This window comes from Onychostoma macrolepis, chromosome 25 (assembly GCF_012432095.1).
Source record: "Onychostoma macrolepis isolate SWU-2019 chromosome 25, ASM1243209v1, whole genome shotgun sequence".
Classification (NCBI taxonomy): domain Eukaryota; kingdom Metazoa; phylum Chordata; class Actinopteri; order Cypriniformes; family Cyprinidae; genus Onychostoma; species Onychostoma macrolepis.
This window is the reverse complement of record NC_081179.1, coordinates 11,756,190-11,782,981: the sequence shown is the minus strand read 5'-3', so window position 1 is coordinate 11,782,981 and position 26,792 is coordinate 11,756,190. Positions and strand designations below refer to the sequence as shown.

The window sequence follows — 26,792 nt, the reverse complement described above, 5'->3', positions numbered from 1 at the left end:
TCTTTTTTTCAGAATAGTGTGTTACATCGTCTTACCAGTAGGGTAAGCAGATGAACCTTGACACCTTGAACACAGCAGGCTTTTTTTCATTTAGCTTCAATAGCGCAATCTTTTTACCAGAAGATCTGATTAAATGCAGTCTGAGAGTGTTGCTGAAACTCAACAAGATGCATCTGACAGCCTGAGGAGTGGGAAATGATGAATATCTGAAGTTTTCTGCTCAGCTAGAACAGCAAGCCTTGGGGCAATCTGAACCAAACAAAGCCACAAACAAAGCACAGTTGCATACTGCATATCAAAGATCATCTCCTGCAATCTATTATTAATCCAGTATCACTGATAGCCCACTAGTGAATTGCAGTGTTTTCTCATTCACCCATTTGTCTTGTGTCCACAGTTTCATCAAAGCACAACCGCTTCCAAAATGAACCAAAGTTTGGCTGAAAATCAGTCAAGTGAGAAGCTTTTGGAAAGCTAAGCCTGATCAAGTGTTCACTCCCAAGTTTTACGTATTTTCCCTTTCCTTTTTGAAGTTTGTAAGGGAGTGCATATTACCCATACAATGTCCCAAGAGAGAATCATGGTGCGAGCAAACCCCTAGCGAGCCAATTAAACCTCACAGAGCAAATAGAAAACATAACATCGTATGTGTAACGATCTCCACAAGGAGTGCATGACTTCAGTAAACTAATAAATGTTTTATCAAACCATTTACACTGTCCGGCTCTATAGAGACATTCTCTCTGGTGCACTACTGAACTTTTCATTGTTTTTCTGTTTACTATTCTGGCTGTGTAGACACTGCAAATATTGCTGTGAACATCTGAGCCACTAATCTTGAAGTTGATCGGTGAACATGATACATGGTTTCTTATCTTATATATTAAAGTCATAATGGTGGAGGTGAACGTTTTGACCACCGTATCAATCAGTACTCCTAAAAAATAGTTCACCCAAAAATTTATATTTGCTTCATATTTACATTTTTCAGCTGTTTGGACTCTCCATTCACTGCAGAGGATCCATTGGTGAGCAAGTGAAGCGTTCTGATGACCTTGGATGGCCTGAGTGTGAGTACATTTTAATTTTGGGGTGGACTATTCCTTTAAACAGAATATAGTAAAAGTTCTACAAAGGCTGACCTTTTTTTATGCCATGCATGCAGAAAGACAACTTAATGACCTTGCAAGCCAGAGGAAATGAGCCTACTTGCTCTACAAGTGTTAATTGTTGGAACATAAAAATTACTGGGACTTAGACGTACAGGTAGTTAAACCTTTGAGTGCAGTGTTGACAAATTGTGGAAGTTTGATTGAATTGTGCAGGGAATGAGAGGACCAAATTTGAATGTTTTGTGACAATTCTGGTGGGTTTGCGTATATTTTGGCAACGTATCCTGGCGGTTACCTAGTTAAATGTCAAAGGCAAATGTAAGAAATCCTACAAAAGTAGCAAAAAGACTGAGAATATACTTGATCTTAAGTTATGGATAATTCAGAAACTCTCAGTGTGATCACATTGCTCATTCCTCCCATATTGAAGGTTCATGTTGAGAGTGAATCTCCACAAGTGACACCAGAAATCACATGGAATTACAGCTTTTCTCCAGAATGCACAGACCTATCTGAGATATTAAGGCTAAAATACTAAAAATTCATTTGATCATAGAGCATATAATCATATATGCCGATGAAACAGACATGGTACTTTATTTTAGGCCAAACTGTTGTTCAGTGTGTGGATGAATCTGCACAAAGAGAACTTGAGAGATGTGTTATGTTTAATGTGAAGTTTGATGTTTCGTGTGGAATGGAGAACATTCAAAAGAATCTGTGATCAAAGGGAAAGAGAAAGAGAGAAGTTTCAAAAGCAGATGGGCTGATCTTCATGTCTACTTCAGACAAACAGGGCAGTTTCAGTATTCTCGTGTCACTAGTGCAGGCATATATATATTCGTTTTAAAAGCTAAAAAAGACGTCAGCAGGTCTCTGTCATAGACTAAATAGTTAAAAAGCATTTATAACATTAGCCATCGATTTAGTCTACTTTACAAAATGGGAATTATAAATGAATATAATAAAATAAAATGACCCTGAAACCTTTTTATACTATGTGAAGGAAATCTGCAGCAGAATCTAGTAACTATGGTAACTCTTGTATGGGGTATATTTATGTGTAAAATTAAAATAGCCTTAATGAAACTGTGACTAAGTGTAGTCATTGCAAACATTACAGCTCTGAATGTTCCAGTTTTTCAAATGTTAGTATCCCGAACGGGATTCGAACATCAGTCTGGGATGTGAAAACGGATTATTTTAAACTCTTATCTTCCCTAAATTTATCCCATTCATTCTCTATGGTAGTACTAATCACTACCGATGCGTTATATTTTTGGCCACACGCGAATTTCATGGCGCTGTTCCGAGCTTGTTTCCCTGCGTCCTGTTTCTATTTAATTAATCAGTGTATAAATCATAAACCGTGCTTATTTTCCACCCTCTCCACTAAAAGAGCTTGGATAAAATAACTATTGTGTAAGATTTTCAATCTGAATTACAAAAATCTTGTCATTTCATATATTTTGAAGCCATCAGAAGGAAGGCCTCGTAGTATAGCTATCGCGTGCATTATGGATGCAGACATTCAGAAAAACAAAATCATGCTCTCCCCAGACATATAGAAAAACAAAAACATACTCTCCCCGTCGGGGAATCGAACCCCGGTCTCCCGCGTGACAGGCGGGGATACTTACCACTATACTAACGAGGAGTGAGGAGAAAGAATTTTAGGAATGTTAAAAATGTAACCGTAAATGCCTCATAAACGCTATATATGTCTTCAGATTTAAATTATGGGTCATTTATGGCAATATTCGGTCAATTAAAAAGAAGCGTCTAGCGATTTTCGGTGATAAATTAAGCGTTTTTTCTCAGCCACAGCCTAGACGTTTTCTTAGTGAAAGTAATACAATAACGCCACCTGCTGGATTGTAAAAAGTGAGATCCTGATAAGCAGCATGTGATTCAAGAAAACCAACAAAAACTACATAATGATGATGGTCCACTTTATTGTAACTTTGTCTTCACATTACAGAGAAATGGCTTGCACGTACATAAGGCCAAGAATGAATATGTTAACGTGGGAAAAATGACAAGCAGACTCCTAAGGGAATGCTGAGGAAACCGTGAATGTTGTTGGTGGTTTGTGTGAGAGATAAAATCGCAATACAAAAAAAGACAAATGTCCATTAAAGACTCATTTACAGCACTTGTCATGAGAAGACATCATGTTTTAGATAAAAATTCCTAATAAACATCCAGGACTACGTGCAAGGTGTTCTGTACAAATGGTTTGGGGAGGGTTATATTAAACCAGTCGGTTGGGAATGATAACCATTGGCCCTTAATCTGTAACAGATGACCTAGTCCAATTATGTCCAAGTGTGTACATACTACATCAACTCCAGCACCTGATTATAAAGCACTTCACGTAGCATAAAAAATAAAGCACACTGAAGTCCCTCATGCCTATAGTAGCTCGGATACATTAAAAACTGAATAAGGTGACACGTCGATGCCGACTACAGGTCCTGCTGAGGTTCCAGTCTTTTTGGACAAAGGCTGCGTAATCCCATCCTGTATGTGACCTTTACAACTTCCTGTCTGGGTGCTCAGAGCGTCCCGCCCTCTGATGCCTCACCTCCAGGTGTTTGCTCTGGACTCTGTCAAAGTGCTGGAGCAGTTCACAGTAGTCGATGTGTGGCTGGGCTAATCGTTTGTCTTTGACAGGTGCCTTTGGGTCTTCCCTGAAAAAAATCAAGCAGTTGAGAATAGGCCGACTATCCAGTCTAGAAGATGTCAGACTGTTTAGAGAGCATGAGAACTTACACGGTCCTCATGAGTTCAGGGTTTGGCACACAGCTGAGCCGATGTGAGAGCAGCTGGAACGCCTGACTCTGAGGAAGCAACATCAGCAGGCCGTACAGAGCCTTGATGAGATATGGGTTATGCTCTACATCCAGTAGCTGCAGACGAAGGTCTGCAAAGAGAATGAGTGTTAGTGCGGAAAGCTAAAAATTATACTCAACAGTTTTATGTGGTGGATGAATGGGACTCACAGGTGAAGATGGGGCTCTCGATTAGCTGAACAAGTTTATCCACCTCCATGAGGAAGTCCACAGTTACCTCCAGATCTCCACTGATCAACTCAAATCAAGGTATTTTTGTCATTTTTAAAAAAAAAAGATATATTTCTAGAGTTCAGGCACATTTTGATCAATTAAATTCAATTACTTCTACAGTAGTTTTTTTGTGACTATTTTACACATTAGATTACACAGAGAACAATTTGAAGCTCATTAAATCTTAAAAATATTTAAAATTTAACATCAAAAAATAAATTTCAGTACAAAATTTCAATGATTTTCTCTGCTTCTATATAACGATTTAAAAGAAATTTCCAGATATTTCTGCACATTCCATGAATGTAGGTATGAATTATTTCATTATTTTTTTTTTAATACACTACTGTTCAAAAGTTTGGGCTCTGAAATATATATATAATTGTTTTTTTCTTTTTTTTAATATTTAAAGAAATAAACACTATTTAGCAAAGACAAATTAGTTATTAGTTAATTATAATTAGTTACAAAAGATTTCCATTTCAAATAAATGCTATTTATTTGACATATCAATATATCAGTGATTCCACAAAAATATTAAGCAGCACTTTTTTCAACACGGATAATAAGAAATTTTTCTTGAGAAGCAAATCAGAATATTAAAATGATTTCTGAAGGATCATTTGACACTGAAGAATAATGATGAAGAGTAATGATGCTGAAAATTCAGCTTTGTCATCACAGAAATAATTTACATTTTAAAATATATTACAATAGAAAACAGATATTTTAAAATGTAATACAAAAATATGCATATAGTAACATTTTTAATCAAATAAAATGTTACAGACCCCAAACCTTTGTGTGTGTGCGTGTGTGTGTAGGAACTAGCATACAGAATATTGAGTCAGTCTGAAACCGAATGATACATTATAAACTTTACAGCAAGGATACAATTTCTGGATGAGGTCGTAGGCATGCCGATAGTTCTGTGTCAGGAAGCAGAGCGACACAGTGGCCACTGGATTATGACACCAAGAGCGATAGAGGCAGCAGAAAAGAGCACAGCTTTCCTGATGGGTAAAAAGTAGACACACAAAACAGATAAAGCGCAGATGCAAAACCTCAAGTAGAAACAGTCGTCCTGGATTTTATGAGTCTGTTTTAAAGATCCCAGTCCTCAAAGCAGATGTTACCTGTGTGCGCAAGTCCTTGAGCTGGTTCCGCAGCTGGAAGAGTTCAGCTGAGGTGAGCAGAATAGTGTTAAGTGTCTGCACCATGGTGGAGGCAAACTTCAGATCTTCCTCCTTGAGTAAGATGTCCGCCATAGAGTGAAATATGTTCTCTGCATGCAGGAGGAGACACAGCTGCCTGTTGAGATGTAGACGAAATTTACTGACAAATTCTGTTTGTATACTCAGATTTACAGATGTTTCTACTTGGACTACTACAATTTTCCTGTTTTGAGGATGGTTTTACCTGATAATGAAAGCCCCTCTCATTTCTAGAAGCTTCCTCTCTAAACTGAAGCGCTTGAGCAAATTAATCATGAACTTGTAGAAGTATGAATTCATGCTGGGAGTCGATGGAGATAAATCTGTCACTTTTGATCCTGTCAAATAAAAAGCACTTGTTTGATTTCATGTTCACAGCATTCTGTTAACCATCTTCTTTTCTGGTATATAAACAGATATAAAGAGGACCAGGAATTGTTACCCACCAACCACCACTGGCTGCCCATCTCTGACCCCACCTGGAATATGAAGCTCTGTTTTGCTATCCAAGTTGTCGCACAACCCAAATGTGTCCGTCTGACCAGCAGGTGATGATGCAATTTCTGCTAAAACCTCCAAGTCTTTTAAAATCACCTATGAGAGAGATTTGTTCTTTAAAATTGCTGCGTCTGGTAGATCAGCACTGAGATGATTGGGAAAATATGATGGCTTACTTCATCAGATTCATCTGATAGTGTCTTCAGTAACATGGGGAACAAACTATCTGTGTGCTTGAACATCTGCCATGGGGATACAGTGGAATGAAACCCGTTTAGCACTGTACTTTTTAGCATTGAAACTGCATATTTAAAATACCATCTATAGAAACCTTGCGAGGGGTCTTGATGTACAAATGGTACAACCACTTCAACACAGCGATGCGAGTCATCATTCCGGTGGATGAATCGTGTAAATGTCTGTCCAGTACTTGCACTATGCCATCCAGATCCAGAGTTACAGCAGACCTCTCAGAACTACACAGAACAGAGTAAATCAGATATCCTGTAGAAATCTTTAAATGGCTTCTGATCTTTGAACTACACGCTTAACAATTAGACATTTAGTAACAGCTAAAGGTTGACTCTTCTACTTAAAATTAATGTTCCTTAATGAGTTATTTTACTGTTTAGTGTGTAACATCAGAAAACAGACAGACAAAGTATTGTAGTGTCAGTGACTGTCAAAACGTACCTTGCTGGAGTGAAGAAGGAGATGTTGCTGAAGCCTACTGACTCCTGAGACTCATTTAGGGAATCTATAACCAAAAACAGAGATATAAAATCAAAGCAGGCAAAGGTTTTCAAATTATGAACTCTGTGCAAATCAATTATGCACACAAAGATCGCAATAATATATATATATATATATATATTTAAATTTAGTGCATTTAATTTTAATACTATTGGAAATAAATTTGTTTTTTAACAATGTTTACTGTCTCTATTTAACAATTTAACACATTTTTGCTGAATACAAGAATTCATTTAATTTACAAAAAAAATCATACTGACCACAAACATTTGAACATTAGTGTGAATAAGCAAGATATTTCAAAAATGTGGAAAAGGAAAAAAGTGTAGATGCATTGGCCGGGAATCGAACCCGGGCCTCCCGCGTGGCAGGCGAGAATTCTACCACTGAACCACCAATGCGTTCCTAAAATTTTAACATCGCCCCCTGGCTTCCAAAGTGAGGGCCCTTTCAAATGCAGTTGTCATATTTGCCCACTAGATGGCACACTCCAATCTCTAACCGTCTTGGCGCTTTCCTCAGCAATTACCACATTTGCTCACTAGGTGGCACACTACAGCGTAGTTCAATCCTTCTAACGATTTTGGCACTTTTCTCCTATTGATAGACAGGGGGCGACATAGTCTTGACAGAAATGCATTGGTGGTTCAGTGGTAGAATTCTCGCCTGCCACGCGGGAGGCCCGGGTTCGATTCCCGGCCAATGCAAACAATTTTCTCACACCTTTTCACTTCCACAAATTTAAATAAATAAATAAAATGAAAAGAAAATAAAGAAGAAAAATTATAATAAAAAAACCTGCCATTCAGATCACCCTCTTTCTTAGATGGAGTCCCATCGCCCGGAGGGGAAGATTTGGTCTGCGATTCTTCATCTTCTTCATCATCTTCAGGAGTCACAAGCTTCATCAGGCTATGATTACATGCACTGGCAGCCTCTTTAGTACCTGGAGATGGTTTATTGAGGAACAGTGACAAATAATACTAACAGAACAATATCAATACCTCAAAAACATTTAGCTAAATGTCACTGAACACAAAACATACTCTCAGCAAATGCATTTTATATTAGAGATGCAACCACAGTTCAGGATACTCTTTTTGCGGTCATCATAGGAAAGACAAGGCAGCACTGCGGTCAGTATGCCAGAGGAATACGGCAGTACCACTCTTCCAGCAAGCTGAATGAATTCTCTCATCCATGTCATTGACGTCAACTGGATGAGATCGTTAGCTGCAGAAAGACAAAATTAAAGAATTACACTACTTACCTATAAAAAGAATTATACAAAGTTTTAAATCTGACTCACTCGACTTTGATTCATCAGACACTTGACAGTGGATGACTAATATGTTAGCCATTTCCGCAAATTTGACACTGGATGGATTCTTCTTAATTTCTTTCAGGAACTCCCCCAAAACCAGCTCACACCTATAAAACAGCAGCTGTTAATGCTCTTTAAAAATGATAAAAACGAAACAGAGAAAAGAGGAAGCGGGAGAGACTATCTCAGGTAAAGGGAAAGATAATGAGACATACATCCGCCTGATCTCTTTGCTGCTGTCTCCAAGAATCTGAAAGAGTCCGTCTAGAATTTCTGGCAGATAATCCAGGAGGTTGATATCAGGAACCGACTCCAATACGTGGATCTGGAGTCAAACCATCACAGGAAATCACAAAATGATAATGGAAACTATTATCAGTGTTGTAATTGTTCATGAAAAACAAAACTATTTGTCATTTTCGGACACTGAAATAAAGGTGAAATAAAATAAAATATAAATAATATGCAAAAAGCTAAACATGAAAAACTTAAACAAAAATGTGAAAATTTGTCTTGGAAACTGAAATAAAATAAGTAGTGTTGTCAAACGATTAATCGCAAATAAATCACATCCAAAATAAAAGTTTTGTTTACATAATATATATATGTGTGTACTTTGTATATGTATTATGTATGTATAAATATACACACACACACACACACAGTATCTCACTAAAGTGAGTACACCCCTCACATTTCGGCAATCATTTTAGTATATATTTTGAAGGGACAATTCGATAGAAATGAAACTTGGATATATTTTAGAGTAGTCAATGTGCAACTTGTATAGCAGTAAAGATTTACTGTCCTCTGAAAATAACTCAACATACAGCCATTATTGTCAAATAAGCTGGCAACAAAAGTGAGTACACCCTACGTGAAAACAGCTATATGTCGTTTAACCATGCAAAGCCACATGTCCTATTCATCATGTTCATGTTTTTGTCTGCTTGACAGGACTATACAAATTTGTGTATCTTATATTACAGCAGTTAATATTTGGTGCTTTGAGTACAATTCTCTCATACTTAACACTGGATGTTCAACATGGCACCTCATGGCAAAGAACTCTCTGAGGATCTGAAAAAAAGAATTGTTGCTCTACATAAAGATGGCGTAGGCTATAAGTAGATTGCCAAGATCCTGAAACTGAGCTGCAGCACGGTGGCCAAGACCATACAGCGGTTTAACAGGACAGGTTCCACTCAGAACAGGCCTCGCTATGGTCGACCAAAGAAGTTGAGTGCACGTGCTCAGCGTCATATCCAGAGGTTGTGTTTGGGAAATAGACGTATGAGTGCTGCCAGCATTGCTGCAGAGGTTGAAGGGGTGGGGGGTCAGCCTGTCAGTGCTCAGACCATACACCGCACACTGCACACAATTGGTCTGCATGCATGTCGTCCCAGAAGGAAGCCTCTTCTAAAGATGATGCACAAGAAAGCCCGCAAACAGTTTGCTGAAGACAAGCAGACTAAGGATATGGATTACTGGAAACATGTCCTGTGGTCTGATGAGACCAAGATAAACTTATTTGGTTCAGATGGTGTCAAGCGTGAGTGGCGGCAACCAGGTGAGGAGTACAAAGACAAGTGTGTCTTGCCTACAGTCAAGCATGGTGGTGGGAGTGTCATGGTCTGGGGCTGCATGAGTGCTCTGGGCACTGGGGAGCTACAGTTCATTGAGGGAACCATGAATGCCAACATGTACTGTGACATACTGAAGCAGAGCAGGATCCCCTCCCTTCGGAGACTGGGCCGCAGGGCAGTATTCCAACATGATAACGACCCCAAACACACCTCCAAGACGACCACTGCCTTGTTAAAGAAGCTGAGGGTAAAGGTGATGGATTGGCAAAGCATGCCTCCAGACCTAAACCCTATTGAGCATCTGTGGGGCATCCTCAAACGGAAGGTGGAGGAGCACAAGGTCTCTAACATCCACCAGCTTCGTGGACTCCAGTGGCAATCTGTGAAGCTCTGGTGAACTCCATGCCCAAGAGGGTTAAGGCAGTGCTGGAAAATAATGGTGGCCACACAAAATATTGACACTTTGGGCCCATTTTGGACATTGTACTCACTTTTATGGCCAGCGGTTTAGACATTAATGGTTATTAATCAGTTATTTTGAGGGGACAGCAATAAAAGTTATACAATATGTTTACTGTCTCTATTGAGCAATTTAACACATTTTTGCTGAATACAAGAATTCATTTATTTAGAAAAAAAAAATCATACTGACCACAAACATTTGAACGTTAGTGTGAATAAGTTTTGACATGTTCACTTAGGGTGTACTCGTACTTCTATACAAGCTGCACATTGACTGCTCTAAAATATATCCAAGTTTCATTTGCGTAGTATTGTCCCTTGAGAAGATATACTAAAATGTTTGCTGAAATGTGAGGGGTGTACTCACTTTTGTGAGATAATGTATATATATATATAGTTAAAGTTAATACATAAATATAATATTTCACATTTTTCTGAAATATGTACATGCATGTGTGTGTGTTTACATATACATAATAAATATACACAGCACACACATATATTATGTACACAAAAACTTTTATTTTAGATGCCATTAATCGCGATTAATTGTTTGACAGCACTAAAAATAAGTTGAATCTGAAGTACTAAAATGACTAAAATTAAAACTGAAATAAAAGTAAAGCTAAATAGTAATATTTAAAGCAAATATAGAACAAAGATTGGTGAAAGTGCTCAACTCACCCATGAGATAATGAATTGGCGGGCATACTGGTTGTTTGAGTAAATCCTCTCGCGCAAAAGCGGGACAAAAGCCACTAGGTCAAATTTGTTGCTCTCTGTTACAATGTCCTTAAAATAAAAAGGACATAAGATGTCATTATTTAATTTGATACCTCTAAACTTTAACTGCAGAATCCACATTTCTCATTTCAAACTCACCTTAAGAAGCCGATCCAGGAGCTCAGATCCACTCTTTACGTTTGGATCAGGATCTGCAGCGAGCTGTAAAGAACAGATCACATGTAAGATGAGTCTTAGGGACAGGAAGAGGAAACTGTAAAAGTTAGGAATGATTGTGTAATGAAAATTCCAATGAAAATGATGTTCAAAATGTCAGTAACATGGTTAAAAGGTCTGTGTTATGTAGTATGCTGTCTGCCCCCTATTGAAAGCTTCTTTGTTTTTCCGTTCATGCACGCATCTCGACATGATGGGGCATCAGTTTACCTTGCTAAGCCCATCAAACAGCACATTGAAGTGGGGCAGCACTGCTCCCCTGGCAACCTTCACTATATTGTAAAGGGCCTCACAGGCATAGTAGCGCAGACGGCTGTCAGAATCATTGAAACAGGTAAGAACCGGATCAATGAGTTCTTTAAGGTACAATCCAGAATCCTGAATAGTACAAAAGATAAGACAAACATAATCAAAGCCTCCATATTTACTTTGGAATTTCAAGCATACTGAACATCTTGCAGCCAATATACCATTGAATACAGTATTGAGGAAGTATTTAGCACAATTAGTTTACATACTTTTCCCAGGGCAATGGAGCACGCCGCTAACCCAATGAGGCCTCCTTTTCGGCTGTGAGGGTGCTGGGAGAGCGCAAACTCTGTGGCCAGTATCTGGATGACATGTCTGATCTGTGCAGAGTTGTTCTGGGCGACAAATTCCCGTACAAGCCTGACAGAAGATTGGGAAGAAACGGATAAATGGTGGATAAATAAAACAGTGCATTCTAATAATTCATTTCAAACAATAGCTGGACTTCAGTGCTGTTTGGACTATGGGCTATTGATCAATAGCATGACTAATGAGATCATGTGGCATGTCAGATGACCAGCTCTCCATTTGAGAAAAGTAACAACAATCAATTATTTATTACAGACAGAAACTAACTATGCATAGTTAAACTATAATTTATGTGTTTCAGTGGAGCAAAACGGGACTAAACAAGTCTAACAGCAGTTGTAGGCAAATGAATACCACATATTCTAATTTGAAAACAATTCCTCTCATTTATGAATATAAACAACAGTTTATGACTCACTTTTCAATCTCAAGAGCTGCCACCTTCCTCTTCTCGTACAGTTTGTCGTTGAGAGCTCTCACAATGTTTGGTGTCAATGGAGAAAAATCCTTTTCTGTGTTCATTTTTTCAAAGTGTTTCCGAAAAAGCCCTTAAATTACAACTATGAACTGTTAAAACTGATCTCTGAATTAAGCCCAGTGAATAAAGAGAAAGTCTCATTAGATGACAGTTCAGTTAGTGTATGACTGAATCAATGTATTAATGTTTCATCCAAGGTTTTTGCTCGTGTCACGCGCTTATTGTTTACAGACAAGACGACGCCCTAAAATGTGTTTCCGCGGCGGACTCTCATCACAAGCATCACCTATAAAATACCAGGACCTGCTGTCTGCGACACTCAACTGAAAGCGGGGAGCAGAGGCTGAGAGCAGCTACTGCCAAAGCAGAATAAAAGCCCTAGCACCTCTATAAACTTAAATAATTCAGAGACGACGGTCCGAAAAACCGCGATTGCTTCTGTACAGAACGTAAACCCGGTGAATATTTCCTCGCGGGTGATGACAGAGGTAGATCGCAATGTTTTTCAATATCAACGATTGATCAAAGCCGCCATATGTCCCGGCTCACATGACTTCCTACAAACATCAGCGACTGTTAAATCAATCGAGCGCCGATCAACGGATTTGTTTTGATTACGTCATACGAGTCACGTGTTCTTTGAAAACATTAAAGAAAAATATTAATATGCTGCTAAATGGAATTATTTGAGAATAAAACTGGTTTAAATAGTTTTAATAATAGCTAAAGTGCTTATTTGAACATGTTATTATTAAGTAGCCTGTGTATAACGTAACGTTAACAATATGTGTGGTAATGTATTTTGTATATGTGTGTGTGTGTCTATTTATTCATTTATTTTTCTTTCGTCGGTACCGCCCCATAACCGTCATATCAAATAAGTGATTGGTCATTTAATGTGTCAATCAGACGACCAGAGGCATTTACAGGTGTCACTCATCAAATTAAATTAGCGTTTTCTCTCTGATGTATTTAATCCTTATTTACGTGAATGGGCTCCATTTGACATGTAGACTAGATATTAGGCTACCTTAAAACTGTTATTTTCTAAAATCAAAAACAAAAATCTAAATAAAAAAGATTAGCCGATACAAATGACGCACTATCTGAAATCAAAGGTTTGGTTTATTTATTTTTTCAGTATTTCAGTGTCAGATTTTAACTAATTTTTCACTCACTGTATTTTTTTCTCACACAGGTGTTTCTGCATCTTGCAACGTTATTCTGTGCTGTTGGGAGTATTTCTGGTAAGGTCGCATGTGATGGAAATATTTCATCTCAGTCAAGTCTTATTAAACCATTTTTTTTCCATTCAGGTGAATGTGAGATTTCAGAGTGTTCTGACCCATCTACCTGCGTTTTGTCGCAGAGGCAAACTTGTAAATGTGCAGTTGGCTACTTTGGAGATCTCTGTGACCAGGGTAAAGTAAAGTAGAGTCAACCTTGTGAGAAAAACTGTGTAACCAGTTGAATTACTGGTCTTAGCTAGTTAAGACTGATCTCATAGACTGGCGTTTAGCTGGTTGTCAAGCTGGGGCCATGTTCACCAAAGTCTTAAGAATTCTTTCTAAATGTCTTCTACATTTTATATTTTTGTCTAACTTAGGTAGTTTTGAAGTATTCGGTCATTTTATTCCTAATATCTTTAAAAAATACTATAGGCTACCTTTGGGGTTAGGCTATCCTAACTTCAAGTTGTTTACAATGATTTTTAAGATTCTTTTCAAGAATTAGAATTAAGTTTTGTTTTAATAAGGTTTTTTCCCTTCATAAGAATGTCTTGTGAATCTGGCTCTGGTTGCTTGGCTAACTATACAAACTTGCTGGGTTTTTTTCCATGTTATGTTACTGAAATTTAACAAATTTTGTATTAATCTAATATTTCTTTTCAAGTCGCAACAATGAATGTGACGTGTGGCAAAGACTTCATTTCCATCCTAGTGGATGAAGAGTTCTTCAAGTACTACAATGTGGGAATAGAAGTTGTTCATTTGACTAACGCCAGCTGTCGTGCCCATAGAGAGATCATCTCTGGATCAGCCTATTTCACAGTGCACACACCAATGGACCAGTACATCGCCTGTGGAGGCGAACCTCTGAAGGTAAAATACTATTTTATATATATAATAGTATATTATAAAACTATGCAAGTCAATCTATGCAAGCATCAGCATGTTCACATTACATGTCCCTAAATGGCATCCACTCTAAACAGAAGAACATAACACACATTGTGTACTCCTTAACGCTGATGTCTGACCCACCTATCTATGGAAACATTGTGAGGGATCCAGTGGTACAGATTGAGTACAAGTGCATCTATCCGTACATCCGTAGACTCAGCCTGGCATTTCCCATCATCTCTTTCTCCAGGTAACATACTGATTTTGAAGAAATAGTCCACCCAAAAATGAAAATTTGAAAATGTACTTGCCCTCAAGCCATCCAAGATGTAGATGGGTTTGTTTCTTCATTGGAACAGATTTGGAGAATCATTACATCACTTGTTCACTAATAATGGATCCTGTGCAGTGAATAGGTGGCATCAGAATGATTCCAAACAGCTGATTCTAAATATCTCAATCCACACAACTCCAGTCCATCAATTAACATTGTGCAATCATTTTAATGGTGGTTTTGTTTCTTCACAAGACATTTAATTGATGGATTTCTAAATTGCTAAAACGATGAAGAAACAAACATATCTACATTATGGATTGCCTAACGGTGAGTACATTTTTTATCATCTTATCTTTTTTTTTTTTAAATTATATTCAAAGCATGTGTTTAACCGATTTGGTTTGTTTTTCAAGTGAAAGAATATTCAAGGTGGATGAAGTGGATGCCAAGGTGGAGATGAGCCTGTTTAAAGATCACACATACACTGAGGCTTTCACCAGCGCACCTACTATTAAGCTTGGAGATCAAATCTATGTCCAGATCCAAGTGACGGAGCCTGAAGATTTCTTCCATCTGAAAGTAAATGAGTGTTGGGCGACTCAGACTCCTCAAGCTAATAAGTCAGGCTTTAGCCACACACTGCTTGTAAATGGGTTAGTATTGTGAATTTCATGCTTGTAAATTTTAAATCCAGATGTCTCTTTTTAAGATCCGTTACCAATACACACTCATGGCAATTCATAGGTATTTTGTTTTTGGTGAAATGGTGACTGAAGGTGCAGAAACTTGGGTGACATTTTACAGGCAAAGAAGGTCCATTGCCCATTAGCAACAGTGTAGCAATGCATCAAGGTCCACTTAAGGTTGTCACATTAGCAACATTTTGGTGAAATTTTGCAGATGAAAAGCAATGCAGCACACATTCAAACCAAGGAGCTGTCTGTTGTTCAACAGCAAGTTTGTGTAACCAAGTTGAACACAAGTAAAATTTGTGTGAGGAATTTCTTTACCCTCAAGCGACACTCCCGATCACGTGGATTCCTGTTTAAATGACTGGTTTTTGCCTGTGAAATTTTGTTGAACAAAGTGTGAATACACCTTTAGAGTCACTTCCAAACTAAGTTCCACTCAGGGCCATCCTTAGCTGACGCTGGGCCCGGTGCTAGGTAGAGAGCGGGGCCCCCTTGGTCTCCGCACCAGTTGCACCGCCCTAAGGGCTCGTAAAATAATTACGTTTGCTCATGAGATTCGGTTGCAATAACTAAATATTTCACCTTTCAGAACTGTATTGATGTTTTTCTGATTGTCCTCAAGGTGCACAAATGACAAAACAGCTTCATTTGGTAATGGTACGGCGCACCCTGCAGGAAGAAACGGTGATGGGTCGACTGTCCGTTATTCGTTTGATATGTTTCGGTTTGTAAATGAGCCCCACAGTTTCTACCTGCACTGCACTGTGCATCTCTGCACACTTGAGGATGGAAAGTCTTGTATTCCTGTAAGCATTTATTTTAACTAGCTGGTTTCGGAGAATTACGTTTTCCATTGTTAACCTGACCTGATTTGTTTTAGGAATGCAAAACTGTATCCAAAAGAGAGGTGGTTATGGATGGGCAGGCTCAAGGCCTGCTGTCTTATGGACCAATCACACGAGAGATACCAGTCAGACCTACGATAAGTATGTTTATGTAATGTCCTATGACAATTTAATACATGGATACCATGCTTGTTATCATGCTTGACCCATTTGGATTGTCTAATTTTAGATCTCCTCACATTGGTCCTTCCACTGGCAGTGATTTGGACTCTGGGCATCTTCCTTTTCATCCTTATCAGTGTTGCCAAAGCGGGAAATCATCGACACATAACAAATAGCTAAATAAATCACATTTTCACCCAGCGCACAGTGGTTTGTGTTGGGTATAAAAACTCTCAAGTACACAAGCTAACTATTAGCATGTTAGCTCTGAGTGAACACTGCATGATAATGGACCCTCATTGAACATTTTAAATGTTCTGTCAAGAAAATTTAGTTTTTGAAGTAAAATTAGCTTGAATGTGATTTACAGAGCGACGTTGATCAATCAGGGCTGATAAGTTTTTTTTTTTTTTTTTTTCTTGCGTACTATATAAATCCCACTTTATATTTACAGTACTGAATATGAACAACAGGTGGCAGTGAGAACTAAAAGTGGAAGTTATATTTGCATAACTGTTTTTGTTCTTTAAATAAACCAATTTCAGTACAGCTCCCTTTATCTGCGTTTTTCAAAAATACATCTGGAATGTTTATTATAAAACCAAGAATGGTGTGCATAAAGGTAAACCGAGAAAGTGGGCAGGGAATGGGGTGCGGCTGCGTGCTTCATATCAGCATGAGATCCTCACGAGCTTTCATGCTCATATTTGGTGTCCTGCAACAGATTGAGGATCGTTTCGAGGACGCGCCGCCTGGTCCTCGACATTTCCAGATGGGTTTATCCAGGCGGTGCTTATATCAACACTAACAATGCAATGCAGATATCAACAAGTAGTCTTTTTATTCAATATTTAATGGGATGATAGCTGCTGGTCATGCTAATGTTATAGTTTACAAGCGTGCGCGCGCCACTGGAGACCTTGCGAACTGTTTGCACGAATAGCAATACAAGTGAAAACTTGACGGCATAAGAAAGACGTGCACTAAGCTGGTGGGTTTGTGGTCCGAGCAGAACGATGACCTTATTTTGGCGATAAAAGACTAGATTCTCCCGGCTTGCGATCTAATCACGCGGTTCTTGGGGAGGAGAAGGTAGTGTGTTCATTTCTCATTGCTGTCCCGGAGTTGGAGAGATGTCAGTCCGCAGGAGCAGATCGCATCGGTCGCTGAGACCCGTTACTGTGATTTTCATCCTGCTGTTTGTCAACATTGCTAAAACAACTGCAGAAGATGATGCTTTCAACGCAGAGGTTTGTAGAAGCAATGGTTTAGGGTTTTGTACAGAGATACTAACTTTGTGGAGTTTATTTGTACATATTGAGTTGTGAAATTATGTTTGGCTACATTTTGCTTTGGTCTTCCAGGATTGGGAATTTAATAAAACTTGGCAATTAGGAATCGGTTTGATCAATTTTATTTTTTTTCATTATTCACACTTTTCAACTCCGTTTTAATAATATCAGGTTTACTGATAACACCATTCACACTTTAACTTGTATTGTTTGGATAATTGCTTAACTTTGTCATTATCATGTGATAAATGTGTACCTTAACAGTTAGACACATCCCAAAACAAAAATTAAAAAATTGATTTACGTTTATTTAGGTCATAAAAGCTTTAGTTAAATATAATGCTGCAACAACACCAATAGCTTTTATTATTGAAATATATTTTTGTGTGTGTAGTCTAATGACCACCCTATTGTATTCGAAAGCATAAATAACTTATTGGTTACTGGACACACATCCGATAAATACAAATAAGCAGTCAAAAAAAAATCATTCTGTTTCTCTTTACAATGCTGTTGGAAAGCCATTTTACTGTTTGACATTTTTAAAATAATAAAGTTTCTTTTTACTCCTTACAGGACCATAGGGTTTCAATGTGTTACCTGGTATTGAATCCAGTCCTATCTGTTTAGTAACCGTTTGGTAATTTCAACATCGAGAATTATTATAGGAAGTTTCTGCAACCTCTGGTGAGCATCAGATGCTGTGTAAGGATGTTTTCATCTGTCCTCATAGCCTGACCATGTGGCAGTGGTCTTAACTGAAAACACCTTCAAATATTAATATTCAATTCTTTACCAAACATTTAAAACTTGTCTCTGGAACACAAATTATTATTATTTTTCCTGATGGATTCTAATGGATAGTTGCATAATTAAAAAGCAGCTTGTCTATTAATGTCTTCCTGTACACTCATTTTTTCTTTCTGTTGTGTAATCCCATCATTGCCACACTTCTTAGTAGTTGTTGCAACACCTTGTCAACTCTCCAATATTTTCTGTGTGGTGTTCCTTAAAGTCATGGCTGAGGACGTATGGCTACCTGTCCCAGGCTAGCAGACAGATGTCCACCATGCAATCAGCCAAGATCCTTTCTAGTGCCATTAAGGACATGCAGCGTTTCTATGGCCTGGAGGTGACCGGACACATGGACTTGGCCACTCTTAAGTATGATTTCCTCTTATTCAACTGCCTGTAGAACAACAAGATGATCGCAGTCTGTTTTGATTGTATGTTAACTGAGAAAATAGAAACTGATACGGTGTACAGTGTAACTAGGTCATGAAACTTATCCTTATTACTTATTAAAAAACTACAAATTTTATTAAGAATTTTATGAATAAATTTTTTTAATCTATTTTAAAATGTATTTAGAATTATTGTTATTATAAATAATGTATACCAGTGTTATCACTAACTAAGACAAAAACTATTAAAAATCTTTTTCATTAATGGAAATAATGCTGTAATAAAATAAAATCTAAATTTTAGATGAAAAAATAAAAGTAGAAATGTTGCATTGGCATCTAAGTGAAATAAAGTTTGTTAAAGCTTAATAAATTTAAGCTAAATATAAAGAAAACCTAATTAACAATGACAAAAGAACATAAAAGTAAGATTGTCATTGCCCAAAGTACAACAAATTTTAGAATGGCAGCTCTGAGAGATCAAGAAATCTTAAAACGCATACATGTATACACTCATTTTAAAATAATGTTGATATATTTATATATACACGTGTGTATAATTTTATGTATACATAAATGTGTGCGTCTGTGTATTATATTTACATGCACATACATGTATTCATATTTTTTTTTTTTTTTTAATAATTTTTTTTTGCATTTTCAGTGCCATGAAAAGACCTCGCTGTGGAGTCCCTGATCATTTTCAGGAGTCAACAGAGGGAGGTACTCGACGTAAGCGGTACGCACTTACTGGCCACAAGTGGGATCAGGACAAGCTGACTTACAGGTGAATTAAACCTCAAAACCAGAAGAACAAATTCATTTTACATTCTTCAAGTTAATGATCAAGCTAATAAAGATTTTTTTTTCTCTCATCATTTCCTTCCCAAGTATTCAGAACCACTCACCCAAAGTGGGCCAGGAGCAGACTTACGAGGCTATTCGCAAAGCCTTCCAGGTTTGGGAGAAGGTAACGCCTCTGCGGTTCGAGGAGGTCCCATATCATGAGATAAAGAATGGCAGTGAGGGGCCTGACATAATACTACTGTTTGCCTCTGGGTATCATGGCGATATGTCTCTCTTTGATGGGGAAGGTGGCTCTCTGGCACATGCTTTTTTCCCCGGTCCCGGAATGGGAGGAGACACACATTTTGACATAGACGAGCCATGGACCTTGAGCCAACGGGAGGGCTCAGGTGTGAACATTTTTCTGCAGTCTTTTTCCTACTTCAAAGTAAATTCACTTTTTTTTTTTTTTTTTTTACTGTGAATTAGCTTAGCATTAACTTTCCCACAGAGAATGTGTGAATGTTAGCAGCATTGTCTTTGAACTGTTCAGAAACAGATTTAACCCTTTGTTTTCGTTTTTCTTTGTTTAGTTTAGTCATTTAATTTGCTGTTCTTGTTTGGTTGTAGGTGTTGACTTGTTTCTGGTCGCGGTTCATGAGTTGGGTCATGCGCTGGGGTTGGAGCACTCCAACAACCCTTCTGCTATCATGGCGCCTTTCTACCAGTGGATGGACACAGAAAGCTTCTCATTGACTGAAGATGATATAAATGGCATTCACCAGATCTATGGTAAGCTAGTTTGAGGTACTTCCCATTTCAGTTAATTAACCTATCAAATTAGTTCCATGATATGAATTCACATTCATTTGCATGTCTTATGGCTTTTACACAACAGTTCAATGAACGATAGCCTAATATTGAGTAAATTACATTTGAGATACAGTGTTGAAAATTACGTTGTCTATTTTTGTTCTGCCATCAAAAATAGTTCCAAACAAAGCCACAATGGAACCGTTGCATGTCTTTGCGTAAAATACAGTAGTGGTCTGTTGTTTCTATTTTCTAAATGAGTGAATAATTCAGTAATTCACCAAAAAAGTCACTTGTTTCGTTTCTGAATGAATGGTTTTTAATGAATTTGTTTGACTAATTAATTCAGTAATTAACTCATAAAGACAATCACATGCTTCATTCCTGGTTAAATCAGTGTTTTTTTTTTTAATTGAATCAGTAAAATTAATGATTCAGTTATTCACTCCTAAATACAATCACATTTTGTTCCTTGTTAAACCATTGTTTCTTAATGAATTGATTAACTAAGCGATTCACTCATTAACACAGTCACTTGTTTCATTCTTGAATGAATCAGCATTTTTAAATGAATCAGTTAAATGAATGATTTAGTGATTCACTCATTCATAAATACAATCATATTTTGTTCCTTTCTAAAACAATGTTTTTTAATGAATCGATTAACAGAGTGATTCACTCATTAAGACCGTCACTCATTTCATTCCTGAATAAATCAATGTTTTTTAATAAATAGGTTAAGCAATCCAGAGTGATACAAACAGTGTATTATCCCAGTTTTATTGCACTAAATAATAGCATTCTTAGAATGCCACATTCATTTTTAATGAGTTAATTCAAATTAATTGTCAGTGTGAACGCCATTTATAAAGTCTTTTGCAGTTGTAAAATGTGCAAAATGTGTATCTGGTGCAACTGAGAGTTCTCACAATGCAGATCAGTCATTATCCAATGAGTTCTTTAGGCTTTGCCACATTTATGATACAGTTGTTATACTCACTCTACTGTTTTATGTGCTTGAGTTTTCAGTCCAGTTGCAGTGACTTCGCACGAATGAATTTCTCAGTGTATGTGTCTTTTGTTTGAGTCTGTTTTCTCCATTTGAAAGCCTTCCACTGCTGGCTGAATGAGCCTCATGGGTCTTCTGGTGCTGGATGGAAAAGTGACACATTCTGTGTCTATGCAGTATGTGTGGAAAAGAAGATGATTAGCTAAGTGTGAAAATACATTATGGTTTGGTATTTACAGGACCTCCAGAGACTGTCACCACTCAAGTACCTCCCACCACAACCCTGTTTACAACCACTGCTGAGCCGGAACCCACCACTACAGTGTCCCAACCGAAAACAACCAGACCCTCTCTGCAACCCACCAGGCCTTGGGTGCCTCCGGTCCGCCCCACCAGGAGGTCCCATAGACCCCAGCCCACAGCACGCTCGGACCAGGATGCACCTGACATCTGCGAGGGGAACTTTGACACAGTGACCGTACTGAGAGGGGAGATGTTTGTGTTCAAGGTTAATAACACTGATCTGCAGTAAATGCAGTTACATTGTATAAAGTGGTTCTTCATAAAAAAGCCCACTTAGAACACCTTAGTAACCATATATGCGTGTGTGTGTGCTAAACTACTAGCAATGTATTTAGTTTGTTTTTGACCATCATTTGGATCAGATGTCTGCAAGAAAATGGTCAAACTTTATCTCCACACATCTTTGTGGTAAGCATTATGACTAAATGAATGTTTTTATTCATTGTCAGGGTCGTTGGTTCTGGAGGGTTAGGAGGAACCGGGTTCTGGATAATTACCCAATGCCAATCTCCTTCTTCTGGATGGGGCTTCCAGAGGACATAGACGCTGCCTATGAACGGCATGATGGGAAATTTGTGTTCTTTAAAGGTCCGAGTCATTAAATAAATGTTTAATAACTTAATTTAAGTGAGGTTGATGCTTAAAGCAAGAAAAAAGGGGTGAAAACTAATTTATTTTTAATTGTTTCATAATAAGAATTATAAAAAAATAATGATAACAGTAATAAATAATTTTCTAATTGTTTTAATTGAAACAAAACTAATGCTGATTTTATATCAGTGCTGTCAAATCGATTAATCGCATTCAAAATAAAAGTTTGTTTACATAGTATATGTGTTTACAGTGTATATTATACAATATATTTCTTAAATATATACGTGTATGTGTGTGTATTTTATATATACATATAAATATACACAGTACACACGCATTATGTAAACGCAAATATTTATTTTGGATGCGAATAATCACGATTTATCAATTTGATAGCGTTATTTTTTTTGTGAATATTTTTTTTTCTTGATTTTTTTATTATTTCTTTCTCCCTCTTTTTTTTTTTTTTGTTAATATAGTGATCCAAAGTTATTTTTATGACAGTGATAGAGAATGACAGACATCTTTTAAAAATTAAAAAAGCATCAAAATCATTTAATATTTCCCTGATATCAATCTACTTCTCCTTTAAACATCTGTTCCTCTTGCTGTAACAGCATCTTGGAGTCAAATTATGTCACTTGTAAAACTCTCAGAGAGGAAAGAAGGAAAGTCTGGCAGCATCTCAGGACTTCGCCTGCATTGCGTCAGCTTCAGCTCCAGATGCTGACTGCTCTGTTTTCGTTTTGAGAGAAGAAACCTGGAAAATTTGCAGCAGGGAATGTGTAGTAGAAAGAGATACAGTTATTGTTTTGTTTATGCAGATTATGAGATTTCAAGTTTCATTTGTCCATTTGTTTGAGGCGGACTTTGCTTTCATGCAACACAAAACATCTTCTGTGCAATCTCAGTAATTGAATAGAGGTCTCTGTGATATCATCTCTCAGCCATGCAACCCCTCCCATTCAAGTCTTTCCATCTAATGTGGCTTTTTGTCCATTCCCTCTTTGTATTTTGTATCACTCCCGCAGGAAGTAAATACTGGCTTTTCAGAGAAGCAGACGTGGAGCCCGGATACCCTCAGGACTTGTTTCGTTATGGTCAAGGCATGCCTGACAGAGTGGATTCAGCAGTGTGGTGGGAACCATCTGGCTATACGTACTTCTTCAGAGGAGACAGGTAAACATGCTGGGGCCCTTGTGGAAAAGGCCAGATGTGTCAAGTGCTTGAGAGTTAGCCATTAACAGAACAACATTATATTTCTTTAGCGGGCAGTTTGATCCGGGACTTGACAGGATTTTAATTTTTGGGTAAACTATCCTTTTATCACTTACTCACCCTCCACTTGTTAAAAAACCTTTAGGATTTTATTTCTTCTGTAGACATTTTGGTAACAAAACAGTTGATAGTAGCCATTGAATGGAAGTCAACGGCTACCGTCAACTAGTTACCAACATTTTTTGCAATATCTTCTATTGTGTGCAACAGAAGATACTCATACGGTTTGGAACAAGTGGAGGGTGAGTAAATAATGACACGTTTTTCATTTTTTGGTGAACTATTCCTTTAAATTAAAGGATAGTTAACTTAAAGAAAAAGCTGTGTCCACATTTTACTCAAACTAACAGTATATTTTCAAACATATCCCCTTCAAAAAGTATTATAACTATATAATAGCTATATAACGGAGAAAAAAAGTTTTATTATATACATATTTTCATACATATATCAATAATATTATAATATATAAAATATAATAATTTATTACGATTAAATCACAAATTAAAAACAAGCCTAAAACAAGCTTGATTTTTTTATTTTGGTAAGCAAAATATCATTTCTTGTTTCTTTCTTTTAATTATGGACTGAAATAATGACTTTTTTTGTTGTTGATTCATTAAAAAAACAACAACTGTGAACTGCTACTTTATGTATCAGCATAGACATAGAATTAAAGTTTTATTTTCCATTACTGCTTTCTCCTGAAGATATTGGCGGTTTAGTGAAGAATCCCGTACCGTGGATAAAGATTACCCTAAACCAGTGAGCGTGTGGGGATCCATTCCTGGCTCCCCGAAAGGGACCTTCCTCAGCGATGATGGAGGTGAGTCAGGCTGGGGGGATGCTGCCCGAGAAAATGTCACAGCTGAATGCATGAAAAAAGAGAGACAAGTCCATTAATCCAAAGCTGAGAGGGAAAATGTGACTTCATTGCTAAAAAAACTGGGGCGCAATAAGACCTTTGACTTGAAAACTTTCTGCTCTCACTTCTAATTTCACGCCATAGTTCATGATCGTCTTTGGCAAGTCTTTTTATAGCTGTAGAATTTAGAGCCTGGCTAGAATCTCATTTGATCAGGCATTTGCTGATGATTACATGGAATTATTAGTCGCTAGTGTATTTATATACACTAACATTCTAACTCTTTTCCACACAGCGTACACTTACTTCTACAAAGACACCAAATACTGGAGGTTCGATAACAAGCGAATGAAGGTTGATGCTGGATACCCGAGATCCATTTTAAACGATTTCATGGGCTGTCGGGTGCACTTTGATGCAGAAACGGACGTAAAGCCCGACCATCGATCGCCAGAGACAAACGACAAGAATCAAGATCCTGACAATGAAGAAGATGCAGAAAACGGAAATGATGACGAAGATGACGAGAAAAAGGAAGTAGATGTCATCTTAAGAGTGAACGAGACTGATGAACACATCATGACTCTTATCTTGGTGACTGTGCCTCTGGTTCTGGTTCTGTGCATTCTGGGAGTCATATACATCATCATCACCACACTCCAGAGGAAAGAGACGCCCAAAGTGTTAGTTCACTGCAAAAGATCCCTGCAGCAATGGGTCTGAAAACATTCGCACACTTTCGCTACCCAATAGCCAAACCTTTCCGCACATACGTTTTCTAAGAGAGACACACCTTGTCGTTTATGGTGCTCATCCCATCGAAACCCCGTTCCTAATGTAGAATTTGCACTTTTGATTGTTGTGTGCTAATTTTTTACGTTTACGTGTTGCGAGTGATTCGTCCGTCTGAGAGTTTTTCCTCTTGAGCCCCTTCGGTTGTACACTGTGGGAAACGTTGGATGTATGAAAACAAGCTCAGATCAGCACATTTCTTTCACATCCTCTGCTAACTGGCCTCAATAATGGAGGAAACCGCAAACTCTGTGGCGAGGCCTTGCAGAAAGCGCAGGGTTAAAAGAAAAGTCAGGCTTAATAAATTGTCTCACGCACATTTAGCAGGGTTTATATAGTCTCTTCCCCCCGTGGAGCCTTGCCTGACTTGCATTACACAGATGTTGCTGATTTTGGACTTTATGGAGAGAAAAAGAGGGGGATGGGGGCTTGTAGCCTGCCAGCATTTCCTCTGCCTGAGTTCCACTGAGCGTGCCAAAGACGAGGAGGAGGGAGGAAAAGCAATCCGAGGTGTGGCCGTACTGTCATCGTGACCTACATTAGCGTACCCCTACTTCTTTCTCCCCCCTCAAAGTTTGTCTTCCTGTGGGACTTTCCTTTGTTTTCCCCACCGTACTTCCAGTCTCCCCCAGTTGTGAAGTTTTTGTTTTTGAGAGGCATTCCTGGCCTCGGATTGTGTCCGTCAGTGCCTTTCAAGGCTGAATCTGTGCCTTAATAGTGCAGACCATCACCACTGTGTTGGAAATGTACTACTTTTCACTGACTTCATAGTAGACTGAGCAGTTTGAGCAAAAATGCTTTTCTTTGTTCACATGGCATTCAGTGTTTTAAACCTGTGTCTTTTTTGTATGTCAATATGAATGTTTGTGCTTTTTTTGTAGAGCCAAATGAAAAACTCTCCCTTAATTTGATGTTTATTTGATTTTTTGATTTGCATTGTTTTGTATTAACAGTTGAGTAAATCATGCAGGGCATGTATTGCTTTTGTTCACAGATATTATCTGGTATATAGCTTGCTCACAATAAAATGGAGTATATGGATGTAAGTATCTCTTTAATTTTTAGCTTGCTCTGCTGATTGTGCACTTCCTTCGTTTTGGCTGTAACACTTCTAAACTGTATATACTGTAGCTTCCATTTTTTTAATCTAACCATATCAGTTACGTTATGGTAATGTTATTTTCCTGCTATTGTGCTGAAGGTGCCAGATGTAGCCGTCTACCCTCTGACTCAAGTCCACCTCCAAAGCGATTCCATCTGCTGAACAAAACGCTAACCAATTCTAGAAAGAGCCTACAAATTCAATTTATGATGCATGTCATCTGTTATTTTAACCATAAATGTTTTATGAATATTATATTAATAGTATTAGGTAATATTACATAACCAAAACTATAGATAGTTTTTGAAAACAATATCTACTATTATTCTTTGTGGTGTTTTTAGGGTAGATTTTGCGAGTTTAGCATTCCACTAGCTAATTAGCCTGCTTATTTAACTTGTACAAGAATTAACCATGCTTTTGTTTTTTTGTTGTTTTTTAATTTGGTTTTACTACCAATAAAAACATGGTTACTATAGTTAAACCATGGTAACCACAGTTTTATACACTAACCATAGTTCAACCATGGTTTTGTAAAACTGTGGTTATACAAATGGTAGTTAATATGCCAGAAAACATGGTTTCTACCATTTTGCTATAAT

General features: G+C 37.7%; 3 protein-coding genes and 3 non-coding genes across 8 annotated transcripts; 3 read left to right on the top strand and 3 right to left on the bottom strand.

Moving 5' to 3' along the window:
• Positions 1-2,697: 2,697 nt before the first annotated feature.
• On the bottom strand, positions 2,698-2,769 carry trnad-guc (transfer RNA aspartic acid (anticodon GUC)). Its single transcript has one exon. It is a non-coding gene; the product is annotated as a tRNA-Asp (tRNA).
• A 281-nt stretch (positions 2,770-3,050) lies between these two features.
• vac14 (vac14 homolog (S. cerevisiae)) lies at positions 3,051-12,864 on the bottom strand. 2 transcript variants are annotated; one of them, XM_058766889.1, is made up of 19 exons: positions 12,014-12,864; positions 11,496-11,646; positions 11,188-11,355; positions 10,900-10,962; positions 10,702-10,809; positions 8,185-8,294; positions 7,955-8,076; positions 7,741-7,878; positions 7,448-7,591; positions 6,586-6,649; positions 6,224-6,368; positions 6,069-6,134; positions 5,874-5,988; positions 5,600-5,732; positions 5,317-5,491; positions 5,075-5,193; positions 4,118-4,197; positions 3,888-4,038; positions 3,051-3,805 (listed from the first exon to the last, which is right to left on the bottom strand). In XM_058766889.1, exons 1-19 carry the CDS (start codon positions 12,115-12,117, stop codon positions 3,649-3,651), a joined length of 2,313 nt encoding a protein of 770 aa, XP_058622872.1. In that variant the 5' UTR covers positions 12,118-12,864; the 3' UTR covers positions 3,051-3,648. The 2 variants fall into 2 exon arrangements, with proteins under 2 accessions (XP_058622872.1, XP_058622871.1); XM_058766888.1 differs by having other exon boundaries at positions 5,841-5,988; positions 12,014-12,860.
• On the top strand, positions 5,811-16,553 carry zpd (zona pellucida glycoprotein d). 2 transcript variants are annotated; one of them, XM_058766892.1, is made up of 9 exons: positions 5,811-5,942; positions 13,272-13,320; positions 13,390-13,494; positions 13,967-14,175; positions 14,289-14,446; positions 14,887-15,126; positions 15,788-15,971; positions 16,046-16,151; positions 16,240-16,553. In XM_058766892.1, exons 1-9 carry the CDS (start codon positions 5,922-5,924, stop codon positions 16,350-16,352), a joined length of 1,185 nt encoding a protein of 394 aa, XP_058622875.1. In that variant the 5' UTR covers positions 5,811-5,921; the 3' UTR covers positions 16,353-16,553. The 2 variants fall into 2 exon arrangements, with proteins under 2 accessions (XP_058622875.1, XP_058622874.1); XM_058766891.1 differs by lacking the exon at positions 5,811-5,942 and adding an exon at positions 13,013-13,191.
• trnag-gcc (transfer RNA glycine (anticodon GCC)) lies at positions 6,976-7,046 on the bottom strand. Its single transcript has one exon. It is a non-coding gene; the product is annotated as a tRNA-Gly (tRNA).
• trnag-gcc (transfer RNA glycine (anticodon GCC)) lies at positions 7,282-7,352 on the top strand. The gene has a single exon. It is a non-coding gene; the product is annotated as a tRNA-Gly (tRNA).
• Positions 16,554-16,876: 323 nt separating the features above from the next.
• On the top strand, positions 16,877-26,129 carry mmp15a (matrix metallopeptidase 15a). The gene is made up of 10 exons (XM_058766890.1): positions 16,877-17,422; positions 18,480-18,628; positions 19,313-19,435; positions 19,540-19,844; positions 20,065-20,226; positions 21,496-21,764; positions 22,009-22,147; positions 23,185-23,332; positions 24,142-24,257; positions 24,592-26,129. Exons 1-10 carry the CDS (start codon positions 17,306-17,308, stop codon positions 25,017-25,019), a joined length of 1,956 nt encoding a protein of 651 aa, XP_058622873.1. The 5' UTR covers positions 16,877-17,305; the 3' UTR covers positions 25,020-26,129.
• The last annotated feature ends 663 nt before the right edge of the window (positions 26,130-26,792 follow it).